Raw genomic sequence first — 13,977 nt, forward strand, 5'->3', positions numbered from 1 at the left:
ATCTTTCATATTACTGATTGGAGATTTACTTAAAATAAAAGATAGAGAAATTATGTGAGTCTAGAATGGTTCCAGGATTGCAGGTGGTGGCAATTTTTTCAATTGGGTGTGGATATTTGGGATACAACTATTTATGATCGTATTTGTTCATTAGGTAAGGATATAACTAGTTAGTGTTTTCACTTTCTGTTTATTTTTAATATTCTTTTATTTCAGAACAATTTTTATTAGTTTCTATTAGTTTTACTCATCTGTCACTCAGATTTCATTTAGGTTTGCACAGAGGACTTAATCACAGCATGAGCAGAAAAAGTCTCAGCATCTGCGTAAGTGACTCTGTACCACCATCCTTATTCTGCATCGCAAGTACCAAATTTTATTATAAAGACAAGAGAAATTAAAACTTCACATCCAAGTAAACTACTTGTGATATTTTAAAGTTCAGAAGTAAAGTCTCATCCTCTAGCCTTTTCACTGTTAGCATAATAAAATTCCCACAAGTTGAGAAAAAGTTATTTGCTTCAAATGCTAATTTGTGGCATATCAGAATATTTTGCCGTCAGAAGTATAACCATTGGCAAGTAGGGAACTTAACTGTGTGTCAAAAAATGTAGCAATACAAGATAAAACCCTTTTCTAGTTGAAAATGCAGTTACATTTCAGAAACATTTTCAGAAAACAAAACTCTAGGCAACAGTTTTTCAAATCTTCACACATACACACTCTAGTTTTCTTAATCATTAATCAAAAGCTCTAAAGGATGTGTGATACTTTCACCATCATTCAAGAGAGGACAATGCCTATAGCATTTCTTTTACTTATAAAAGTCAAACTAATTTTACATACTATATAATTTAATTTATAAATCTACCAAATATGATTGCTAATTCTACAAAGTGTACCTTAAAACCTTCCAAAGGTATGTAGGGGGAGGAAATCAAATTAATTTTCTATTCTAGGGATGCAGTGTGGACTTGTCTCTATGGGCTTATAACCTGGATACAACCTGTCAACCAGAGAAATGAGCCAACAGTGTTGTTTGCATGGTGTTTAGTTGTGCATGTGACACTGGGAAGCATTCTTTCTTTAATCTCAGTCGAATTACATGATATATGATTTCTGCATTCAGAAACTCCTCATTTATCTTTAAAATCATCTTTTAAAAGACCTTATTAAAAACATATCCACATTAGCAAAATCTTCTTTAAAAACCTGTGTTCTTAGGGTTTCAAGTAGGCTTTGGATGCACATTTTTCCCATAAACCTAAATTCAACAGCAGCTCGACACTGAGATTTGAGTAATGCATGCTGTGCTTTTATCTTTAAGGAATACATTCTGCAACATACATGCAGTTAAGAAAATATGTCAAAATCCTATCTATCGAGAAAAAAATGTTATCTACCATGGGATTTCTCTTATCATTTTTTAAAAGATGCAGATATTACCTAGGTCAGTTTTTTTTTGGGGGGGGGCTTTCATTTGGGCAGACTATGAGAAATATATTGATATCACAGTCCTTAATATAAGTCCTATATTTATAAGCAAGTAATTAAAACAGAAATATAATTGAACTCAGTAGAAGCAGTTCCCATAACCCTTACTGGCTAAACTCACATATCTTCTTTTATTAATTTATCCCGTACGAAATTCAATTCTTCCAGGGATTTTGGCACAGAACACTAGAAAGGGCAACTTTTAAAACTGGCTCTAAGTATTTAAAATTAAATGCTTAAATCTGCATTATTTATTACTGTTGAGCCATGATCGGACAGCATTGTACAGCAATAATAAAACTTCTTCTAGAATCTCCTGCTTCTATTTTATGTTTTGAATTTACCCCAGGAAATATATAGAGTGTTGTACTTTCTTTTCCTTAAGAAACAACAAATTGATAAAGGAAAATAATTATAGGTTCCCATTTTGAATGCACCAGTACCAACACTTTGGATAACTGACAGTGTATTCAGATATATGTGCCATAGACTATGAAAAAGGAAACATGTTAGGAAAAAAATCACATTATAAAGTGTATTATAAAAATAAATTACATAGCATGTACCCATGGACCTGAAAGCTTTGCAAAAGGAAGAGAAATTTATTTTGACACAAAGAGTGAATTGCTCTTGCTACCTATTTTCATATTATCAGCAATGCCATTTTCAGCTTTTACATTATATCCTCAAAAAAAAAATCACTGGAAGTAGAAAAACATTTCCAGTGGTGATCAGTAGCACGGAGGACCTTAGTGACGATGGAGGGCTGTAGAAATACTATTCATTCAACAGGGATTCAGAGGAAGAACACACACCCAGTATGTGCTTGGTTTACCATTTCATCTGGAGTTCATACGTAACTGGTGAATGACGATGCTTTCTACAAAGAGAAGAAAAATACAGTATTTTCAATTAAACTGAAAAATCAGTAGTTTATGTGAGGATCAGTACTACATTATCTCACAAAAAAACTGTAGATGTTAAACAACAAAACAAACAAAAACAGATACATGAGCCCAATAGCTTCTCCTGAAGTTCTTTACTAGTCTTGGGTAATTTCTTTATATTGATATATGTGCTTTACCTCCAAAATTCTTAAAACCTTTTAGAAACTATGTTGAATATTCTAATAATGTTAAGTTGATTTTACCCCAGGAAAGACCTGAACACAAAGATATTAATTACTACATTTAAGCCTCATGCTGGGTAGCTAGACTATTTTCAAGAAATAACTATATTCTTCCAACCACACTTTTTCTTCTTCTTTTTTTGTAATGTTTATTTATTTTTGAGAGAAAGAGAGAGTGTGAGTGGAGGAGGGGCAGAGAGAGAGAAGGAGACACAGAATCTGAAGCAGGCTCCAATCACGGATCTGTAAGGACAGAGCCCTATACAGGACTCTAACTCACGAACTTCGAGATCATGACCTGAGCTAAATTTGGACGCTCCACCAACTGACCACCCAGGCATCCCCATACTCTTTCTAATCAGACCAATATTCACATATTTTTAACTTTGTTTTTTATGTGTGTGGATTTGAGTTTTAATAAGGAAATATTCATTATCTACTCCTAAGAAATCACTAAACACAGGTAACTCACATTTGTCTTGGACTGCTTCTTTTTTAAAGTTATGTATATGCTTTTAAATATAAATTCATTCTAATAAGAGAAAAAAAAGGAGATTGAGATAGTACCAGCCATGTTATGGGTGTGTGATATTTGTATTTATTTGATTTTGCTTTTATTTTAATTTATATACCTTTGTGAAAAAGTTTCATTTTTTTATTCTCTCATTCGAGGACTACTTATTGAGGCACTACTACATGCCCATCATTGTGCTAAGCATGGAACTATGTAAGTGATCAGAATGAGAAAGAGTCCTGCCATTGCTGAGCTTATAAAGAACAGAGCAAAGCAGTAACGGAGCTTCAAATGGTTCCTTCACCTGAAATATGTAATACCTCCCTGTCAACATATGGCAGTGTGGTGAGTGTAGAAACTAATTTCAGGGTTAGTCAATGATAAGGACATTTCCCCTTATTATTTTCACTTTAATATCTAATTAATATTTACATTTTATTTTTACTTAAGTAGTTAACCTCTAAGTAAACATTAATTAAAGCGCATTATGTCATAGACTTATAGATTTGTGTTAATTATGTACAGTGGATGGTACTTTGTCAAAGTTTCTTTAATTTGTTTTTAATAACTTGACTTCATGATGACCACTAGGTGGAGATATTCCCATTCCTTCCCTCAACCTTTGGATTTGAATGTGGGATAAAACAGGTAGCAAAGCAAAGTAAAATGAGATCCGTAAAAGCCTTACATACTTAATAATATTCAGCTATGAAGTTTCTGTAATGCTTTTAAGACCTACGTATGATTTTTCACAATACAAGACACCCTTAAAAGTCATCTCATTTTTCTCATTGGAAAATTGCTCGAGCTTTAAATTTTTTCAATGCCTAAAAATACATCGAAATCTTCAGGCAGAAACTAAGAACACTAATTAAAATATTATGCAGTGAAAAATCAGGGTTTAAGATTCAAATTCTGTTTCCACTCAACACTTTTTCTTCTCTCACCTTGAGTGTGCAAACCTCAAAATTCCTAGAGTTGCCTTAATCTTAATACTTTGCTATCCTCATGATGATAATAGCTTTTCAGAATTAGAATTTTCAAAATTCAGAATTTCCAGTAATTGGTGAAATGCATATTGCAAAAGGGTCCATATAGAGAAGAAATAATGTCTTGGTTGGACCATTACATTTTATTACTACATTTAAATTAGCAAACTAGCAATCCCGCATGAAATATATACTAATGCTACTAATCAGATGGCATAATAAAACGACTAGCTCAGAAATATTTGACAATGCTAAATAACAGTTTACTTTATTCTACCTTAATAATAAAAGAGGATATTTCATTTTTATATACATATGCTTTATTTAAAGGAATACAATCAAGCACAAGTTATTTTGTTTTATACACATGGAGACATAGTTCATCTTGTTTCTAGAGCTAGTGAGAAAAGACCTATATAATAGAAGCTCTATTAATTGAAACTTACTAAACATATTTATTAAATCTACATCTACTTATTATCTATATTTTCCCCAAATCTGTAAACTGACTCAGAAAATAATCACCCTACCAATACAGAAAATTGTGAGAGAAAAAATGTTACTTCTCTCCCTCTCTCTCTCTCTGCCCCTCCCACATACTCTCTCTCTCTCAAAATAAATAAATAAACTTTAAAAAGAAATGTCACTTTAAGCCAGTAGAATTGGGGTGACTCATTACACAGAAAAACTATGTGATGCATACAGAGTCCTTGGTTGTCAGCCCCCCCCCAAAAATGCTTTAGGGATTATGCCTTTTTTTTTTTTTTTTTTTGAAAAAGGACAGAGTTTCCAAGTCTCTCCCTGGCTTTTTTTTTTTATGGTTCAGTGCAATAAAATAATGATATAAGTTTTACTGAAGTTACAATTCAGTGAGCAAACCTTATTCCATTTCCTGCTTTGTCGTCATTTCTTCTCATAATAAGACCCAAATATAGGTCATTTGGGGCTTCTGAAGTAACCTGAGTAAAATTAGGTATAATTCAATAAAAACTTTTTTTTTCTTACAAATACCATTTTTCTGACATTAGTAATTTGGAGAGCATATAATAGGTTGAGACCAAAGGCCATAGTTAGTTTCTACCTCTACCACAAACTCAAAATAGCAAAGCACTTAAATTTAGGGCCTTCTGATGTGCCAACAGTTAATAACATCATTTCCTTTTTTCCTAATTGGAAGAAGGAAAAAACTCTAAATCTTAATCAGCATACACACATGAGGACATTGGATTTTTATGTGTTTTTGACATTGACAGTTTACCAAAAGCCCTAACAGACACTTTCCTCTATATGTTTCTTTCAAGTGTTATCTTGGTGTATTCTCCTTAAACAACTTCAGGTAACACATTAATACATTATTTGTAACTATGATATTATTGCGAAAAGATGTTTCACGATAACATGAATTCATAAGCAGAACACACCAGCTATTATATAATGTCCATGGAAAGGAAGTTAACATATTATCGATTCCTAATTACTTGATTTTATGATTCATCCTCCTTGGGTGGTAATTCCAAACTACTGGTCAGCCAAATGACTTGAGATCCAAAGTTGTATATGCAAGATGGGATCTGGGAGAAGTCTGGAGGAGACTCTCTTGAGTGCTAGAGTATGGCAACATGGCAAAAAAAGTTGTGAGTTTGATTCTTCCCAGGAGTGCTCCTTGACTGTGGAGTAGGAAAGATGCACTCCCTGGGAAGTCAGTGTCTTCCTCCCAAGCAGGACCTATCTTTATACTCTGCCAAACTCTCTGCAAGGGGACACGCGAGCTCTGAATTTTAGAAGTCTGTTCTAATAAATGAGACAAGATCACTTTAATAGATAGTGTCTAAGTTCACATACCAAAGACTAAGATAGTAGAAGTTCAATTTATAGCAGGACTTACCCTCTGCAAAGGAGGGCTGCTTCATCCACAGGAAACTGCACACCAAATTACTACAGAAAACATTTCCTCTTGGATTTTGCTCAGTTTGGCTGGCTTATGATCTTGTTTCATGCCTCCCTACTCCCCGTGGGCTCTGCCTAAAGGGCAATGTACAGGCTTAGGGCTGTGCTGTTTTTCCTCTCCACTAGCTACCAAACCCCAGCTCTAAAACACTGTCTTTAGAGTGATTTATTCACCAAAAAAAATGTCCTAGACCTTTTAGGAAGAAGTAGGAGTGCCTAGATATTGTTTACTTTTCAGGCTCTCATTTTAATAAATGATTTCAGTATTCATTCCTGTTATTATCACATTCAGAAATTAATCAGAGTTCTGATAAAACATCTGTTTTAAATAGGAAGTCCAATAAACTTCCTCTGTTGACTTGGACTTGTATTCCTTCTTTTCTTTTGGATTCAGCTCAGCTAATTAAAAATACTTCCGCTAATCAGTTCTGTCATTTGCTTCAGGAAACTTTTGAACCAGATGAAATACACTCCCTTGGGGTCTCTCAACCATCTAATAGTTTCTGTGCTTCCTTCCAAAACATTTCCCGTTCCATCATTGGCCCAAACCATCCCCTTACCTCTCCAGGTTGCAGAAGTTATGCTGCCAGTTATGGCTGCTAATTTCTTTTTTTAGCTAATCCTTATCTTTCACATAGTTGACTGTTTCTAGATACAAGCAAATTGGAACTAATTATCTCACAAAAAAATTAACTATAACTCAAAACTCAATGGCAGAAAATAGTTCAGAATTTGAGCCAACATTATTTATGTTCTACCTTGCTGGAGGTGAATACTAAATGCCTAGGTTGATCTCAGTCTGTGGTTGGTCACAGGATAGCATGGAAAAAAACATATGTTGGGAATGGCCTGCGCGTTTTAGATAAGGACAACAATATTCATCAAAGTACTGTTACGGAAACTTGACACAGACAGCTTCTATATAGCTATCTCAGTATCGCAAAATCCTTTGGCAATATTATTTTGGCAAATGAGTGTGGGTGTTTTAGTCTATATATGAAAACACACTTCGCAACCTGAAGTTGTTTCTCATATGAAATAGTGAATCAATGACAGAAAACCTGGCAACATCATTAATAAAATGGTTGAACATTGCTAAGTCTTAGGGTTTTTGTTTTGTTTTGTTCTTGGTTTTGATTTTGCTTCCATCTTTAAGAATTGAGATAATTACCTTCTTGACCACTAAAATCTGGTTCTGCTATTCTGTTATCAGAACTTGATTTTGCAATTCTGTCCATCATACATATATAGCATTAGCACAAGTAGAGAAGCCAAAACCACATATGCCAGATAAGCAATTATTTATTAGTTCTTAGGAAAAGTGTTACGGTAGAATGTTTTAAGTTGATTGCTAAATAGCGAAGCCTATCATTTGACTATAGGGAGGAATGCCAGAATCATAAAAGGTTATAGCTAAATGCTAAACCATAAGTTACAGTGAGGCGATTTGCCAAAGGTCACACAACCTTACTTGGTCTCCAGGTTTTCAGATCTATCTCAGGTGTTCAGTCCATTGTTCAGCAATCCACTTTCTCTGGGCGTTCACCTTAATATCCATGCTAAATCTAAATCTTGCTTATTGGTAGTGTTGTTTGGTCCTTTAAAACAAGAACCTCTCCTCACCTATTTTAGAAGGTCCTTCATGAACCTGAAGAGCATGACAAATCACCTGAAAATTTCTCTTCCCAGTGTCTTTTGTGCTCCTCTGGGGGAGTTCGAGAAGGTGAGGAAAGAGCAATTCGTAATTCATTCAAGTATATGTATATGTCAGAAAGCTCTCAGTGCCTCCCCCCAAGTTCTCTACATGTGTGATGGCTTCAGACATGACAACTCCCCAGCCCAGGATCTCAGGCTGCTCTGCACCCATTGTGAGCCTATCGTGCCCTCGAAGGGAAATAGACCTAACTCATGCTGTCCAGAATGGCAGTACCTGAATTTCCTCTAATTTCACCATCTCTTTATTTCCATGTTCTCACGCATGATTTGTCAGGACCCTCCACATTCTCACAGGTTTGTGTTGCAGGCAAAGGCAGGAAGCAAGAACACGTCTTTCTTCTGCAACTTCCAGCCATCCTTCAACTTCTGGTTTTCTTTCTCTACAGTAAAGTGCTAAGTTTTTTTTCTTTTTTATGAAATCAACGGGCTTTAAACCCCAGGTTAGATTCTGAAATAAAGGCTTGTCTTTCTAGTAGAGGCAATATTTTAAAAAGAAATTTTGAACAGAGACCATCACAACCATCAGAAGGAAAAGTAAGGAGAAGGGACAAGTTGAACAAGTCAAGGAGAGTTGGCCTGGCCTGGTATGCAAGCTATTTTGTCCAGCTGAGGAACAGGAGCCCAGGCAAGAGAAAGGGAAGGGGAAGGAGGGGTTGGGCTGGGTCACAGAGAGCCTCAAGGGCCATATGGAGTTGTTGGCATTGTGTTCTGTAGGTAATGAGGAACCTTTGGAGGGTTTTCAAACAGAGGAGTGATACAATCAACTTGAACTTTGGAAAACAAAATGAAAACTGAATCTAAGAGTTTTAAGGCTAGACATTATAGGACCAGTTAGGGGCACATTTGGAGTAATCCAGATGAGAATAATTAAAACCTCCACTTAGGCAGTAGCAGGGAAACAGAAATGTGGATCCAGGATAGAAGTGATAGCAGATTAGACTGTGAGAGACTTGCTAAATGAGTCTACTTGATGAATGAGGGAGAAGGCTAGAATGGTTACTTGGGTCTTGCTTGAGTGACTGGATGGATCAGGATACCCCAGCTGAAATGGAGAATAGTAAGGAGAAAAAGACTTGGAAGAGGGATGGAGGTGGTGTTGAGAATTGTTTTTATTTTTTTTAAGGTTTAGTTATTTTCAAGAGAGAGAGTTCAAGCAGGGGAGGAGCAGAAAAAGAGGGGGACAGAAGATCCAAAGCAAGCTCTGCACTGACAGTAGCAAGCCTGATGCGGGGCTTGAACTCATGAACTGCGAAATTGTGACCTGAGTTGAAGTTGGACATTTAACTGAATGAGCCGTCCAGGCACCCCTAGAATTGCTTTTAAACAAACTAACTTGGAGATATATAATACAAAGTTGGATAAACATTTGAAGATAGAGGATTGGTAGTCATAAACATATGGATGATTAACTGAAGCCAGGGGAGTGCCTAAAATAACCAGAATGATCATGTAGTGTAGGAAACTGGTAGAGATGAGGAAAACAATGACATTTAGATTGTATGTATAAAAGAAGGAGCCAGTAAGAGAGACTGAGGTGGAGGAGTCAGAGAGGTCAAAGGAAAACCAAAAGAGATTAGATGTCTTAGTCACCCTGACCAGAAACCCAAGGTTTATTTTTCCAGGAAAAAAAAAAAAAACTGACCTAAGAAGTTCTAGACCTAAGCATATGAATAAGCAGCATAGACTAAATGTGAGGGAATGAAAATGTTTGCACAGTTTACTGTGAGATTCTCCATCTCACCTTCTCTGATCTCTTCCCAAAATATATGTAGCCTGACCCAAGGTTACTGAGGGATTTTTTTCCTTTAAAAACTACTGGAAGATGTACAGTTGACCCTTTATCAACACAAGTTTAAACTTTGCAGGTCCACTTCTATGTGTATTTTTTCATAAATACATTACACTATAAATGTATTTGATCTTTTGATTTTCTTAGTATTTTCTTGTCTCTAGTTTATTGTATGATATATAATATATGTAACATATGAAATATGTATTAATTGACTGTTATGCAACTGGTAAGGCTTCCAGTCAACTGTAGGCTATCAGTAATTATGTGTTTGGGGAGTCAAAAGTTACACGGCACTAAGGATCAATGCCATTAACTCCCGTATTGTTCCAGGATCAACTGTACTTCAATAGATAGATATGCAGATAAGTGTGTAAGCAAAATGCTAAGAAGAAATGCAAGAAACAGGATTCAATTTAGACAAAAGAACAGTAGGACAGTAGAAGAACCTGGCCTAGAGCATGACCAATCCAAGACTAAGTAGGGAAGCAGAGAGCTAAACTAGAAAACTAAGGGATTGAACTAAGAAAGCCCCAAGGGAAAATAAAGAAACTTATATGTTTAAAGGTTTGGAAAAATCATTAATAGGTGTTTGGCAGATCTATTGTAGCATTTGGAAAAATAAAGATAGAAAACAAAGCACATGAAAAATTAAAATAATTACCCTATTGATGGGTGAAAAGTGGCAAGAAGAAGGAAACACAAGCATACTATACTACATGGCTCAGCAGGGAGTAATATTTATTTTTTTATTTTTAAGATTTTATTTTTAAGGAATCTCTACACCTAACATGGAGCTTGAATTCACAACCCCGAGATCAAGAGTCATGAGTTCTATCAGGCAGGTGTCCCAACAGGGAACAATATTTAGATTTACACTGTAAACATATAAATATATAAACATATAAATGCTGCCTGCTGATTTATCAAAAAATTTGTGTTGTAATCATACTGGGAGGGTGGGGAAAAGGGTCAGAGGTGACATAGGGGAGCATCCCCAACCGTCAAAACAATAATGGGAAGACAGAAAATAATGTCTAAAATTGACAAAGAATACAAGTATATTATTTAGATATATGTAGATAAATGCCAGAAGAAACAGCTAAGAGTTAAAAATGATTTTCTCCAGAGAGTAAAACTGAGGGGAAAGAGGGGTGAGATAAGGAACAGTGATTTTAATTTTCTTGTAGTGCTGGCTGAACGTTAAACTCTGTATATGAATTACTTTGTTTTAATGTTTATTTTCTTTATTTTTGAGAGAGAGAGAGAGAGAGAGCGCGTGAGCGAGCATGCACTCAAACAAGTGGAGTAGGGGCAAAGAGAGGAGAGGGAAAATCCCAAGTGGACTCTGCTCTGTGAGCACAGAATCCTACACTGGGCTGGAACCCAAACTCTGTAAGATCATAACCTTAGCCAAAATCAAGAGTCAGATGCTTAACCAACTGAGTGGCTCAGGTGCCCCCGTATATGAGTTACTCTAATAAAATTTTAGAAAGAGGGGCGCCTGGATCACTCAGTTAAGCATCAGACTTCAGCTCAGGTCATGATCTTACAGTTAGTGAGTTCAAGCTCTGTGTTGGGCTCTCTTGCTGTCAACACAGAGCCTGCTTTGATCTCTTGCCCCCCTCTCTCTCTGCCCCTCCCCAGCTCATTCTCTCTCTCTCTCCCTCTCTCCCTCTCTCTCAAAATAAATAAATAAACTTTTAAAAAAATTTGAAAAGAGGCACCTGGGTGGCTCAGTTGGTTGTGTCTGACTTCAGCTCAAGTCATGATCTCACGGTTTGTGAGTTTGAGTCCTGTGTCAGGCACTGTGCTAACAGCTCAGAGCCTGGAGCCTGCATCAGAGTCTGTGTCTCCCTCTCTCTCTCCCCCTCCCCGGCTTGTGCTCTGTCTCTCAAAAATAAATAAATGTAAAAAAACTTTTTTTTAATTTAAAAAGAGTTGGAGTGCCTGGGTGGCTAAGTCACTTAAGTGTCCAACTCTTGATTTCAGCCCAGGTCATGATATCACAGTTCCTGAGTTCAAGCCCCACATCAGGCTCTGTGCTGACAGTGCAGAGCCAGCTTGGGATTCTTTCCCTTTCTCTCTGCTCCTCCCCTGCTCGTTCTCTCTCTCTCCCTCTCTCTCAAAATAAATTGATTATTTTAAAAATAAAAGTTAAGGAATAAATGGAAATGTGGAGGTGGAGGTAGAAAAGTTTGAGTTTTGGGTCCATGGCTTAACTGGGCAGGAAGGAGACAGGGCAGCAGCTATAGAGGACCAAAGGGCTGAAGAAAGAATTGTGCTCCAATGGAAGACTCCAGAGCTTATTTATATCCTGTGTGGAAGTAACAAGTACAAAGGAGAAACTGAAATAGCAGAGAATGAGGACATAACCAACAGTGAGACCTTGGAGGACAATGTAGGAAACCCCGAATTTTATCTGGGTTGGGGAAATTTTGGAATTGTGTGTTCCTGTTTACTGGGAAGCCCCCTCTGTGTCCATCTCGTTCCTTCTTGCCTTCCCTCTGCCCTCCAGCCTCCCACATAAGTGCAGTCTTCTGGTCTAACCCCGAGGTGCTTCTGACCAGGAAAGTCTCCTGCTTCCCTCAGTGTTCCAAATCTATGAGGGAATAAGAAATTCAAACCTTGTACATCTAATATTCTTGGACGTGTTTTCATTTCCCCGAAACTATACTCTTCCCACACTACACATCAAAGCCATTCTTTCCTTTCTTTCTTGAAGACATTCAAGTAAGAGATCTAGTAAGACCTATCCTTAATGAATACACTAAAACCTCTAGCATCTGGTTGCTACCCATTAACTTGCCCTCACGGAAAATGTAATAAAATTACCAGTAGAAACTGAATGACTGTTTAAGCCAGTGACCTAGACACGAAGGTCATTTTCAAGAAATAATAAATACCCTAGGGCCATGTCCCATACAGGAACATTAATTTAAAAAAAATTTTTTTAATGTTTATTTATTTTTGAGACAAAAAGAGAGACAGAGCATGAGCAGAGGAGAGGCTGAGAGAGGAGACACAGACACTGAAGCAGGCTCCAGGCTCTGAGCTGTCAGCATAGAGCCCAACATGGGGCTCAAATCCATGAACCACAGGGGTGCCTGGATGGCTCTGCTGATTAAGCGTCCGACTTCAGCTCAGGTCATGATCTAACAGTTTGTGAGTTCAAGCCCTGTATTGGGCCCTGTGTTGACAGCTTGGAGCCTGGAGCCTGCTTTGGATTCTGTGTCTCTCTACACACCCCTCATGCTCCATCTCTTAAAAATAAACAAACATTAAAATTTTTTTTTAAAATTCATGAACCACAATATCATGACATGAGCCAAAGTTGGATGCCCAACCAACTGAGGCATCCAGGTACCCTGGGACCATTTCTTATGCCATGCATGCTAAGTGGCCACCATCATAGTGTGCTGAAGTAGTCGAGCCATGAAAATTATTCCCTGGAGGGGAAACCTGGGGCCTCCTGTGTAGCTGTTGTTTAAAATTGTGCCCTGCACATCCCGGGCGCGGGGGGGGGGGCATCTCACTCCCCACAGGTGGGCCTGAGCAGCAACCTTGGTGAGCCCGTTTACCACACAATACTATGCTCCAGGACAAGGCAAAGACTTCGACCTTTTAATCCCGTTCACTCTTATACAAGCCCATTAAGTTGCATTGTAAAAAGCATTATCCTCTCAAATGGAAGCTGGAATTGGAGTGCATGTAATCCTCCACTTCCTATTCCCAGTGGATTTCATTTCTAATATGTGCCTTAAGACAAAGCTATCCAAAAATGCAGAGTTGGTTCTAAAATTACAAAGGAACACTGCCATGGCAGCTCTTTACCATTTCTGAGAAGTAAATATGTGCTGTTCTGCCAAGTTTTCTTAGCAGTTGTACTTTGTAGGTGCCTCTATTCCAGCACCCAGATGTATAAACATCCTGCACATGCACTGCTAAGCCTTTCAGAGCACTCTCTCTGTAGGTGGTATGGACTTCCAGGCAGGGAGGGCCTGAGCTCAGCAGGAGGGGGTAAAAGCAAAAAACAGCATCAGTGACAATAGATTATGACAAAGTCACTGGACAGGTGGAGTCAGAAGGAATACAGGGTCTCAGTTTTAATTTTTTGACACCATTTGTTCACATACAGTATGTTATAGTACAGTAACACTAAATACCCCAAATACCAAGGAAGCATTTCAAAAAAGAGTGAATGTCCTTTTTTTTACCCCAAAGGGATGGATGTGCACTTTATAAAAGGGGAAATTTTCCTTTTAAAAATATATACATCAGTATTGGAAATGAAAAGATATCTTGTTTAAACTTGTTCAAAATCACATTTTTTAAAGTTTATTTTGAGAGAGAAAGAGAGTGTGAGTGCACAAGCAGAAGAGAGGCAGAGAGAGAGAGA

The 13,977-nt window shown here is 37.3% G+C and overlaps 1 protein-coding gene across 2 annotated transcripts in view; it reads right to left on the reverse strand.

The window, feature by feature from the left end:
• Positions 1 to 804: 804 nt before the first annotated feature.
• Positions 805 to 13,977, reverse strand: part of FILIP1 (filamin A interacting protein 1) — a 182,633-nt gene continuing 169,460 nt past the window's right edge. For both annotated transcript variants that reach the window (XM_029945238.1, XM_029945237.1), the window contains exon 7: positions 805 to 2,374. In XM_029945238.1, coding sequence (XP_029801098.1) covers positions 2,334 to 2,374 — 41 coding nt within the window. In that variant the 3' untranslated portion in view covers positions 805 to 2,333. The remainder of the gene's footprint in view (positions 2,375 to 13,977) is intronic.

This window comes from Suricata suricatta, chromosome 7 (genome assembly GCF_006229205.1).
Source record: "Suricata suricatta isolate VVHF042 chromosome 7, meerkat_22Aug2017_6uvM2_HiC, whole genome shotgun sequence".
NCBI classification, from domain to species: domain Eukaryota; kingdom Metazoa; phylum Chordata; class Mammalia; order Carnivora; family Herpestidae; genus Suricata; species Suricata suricatta.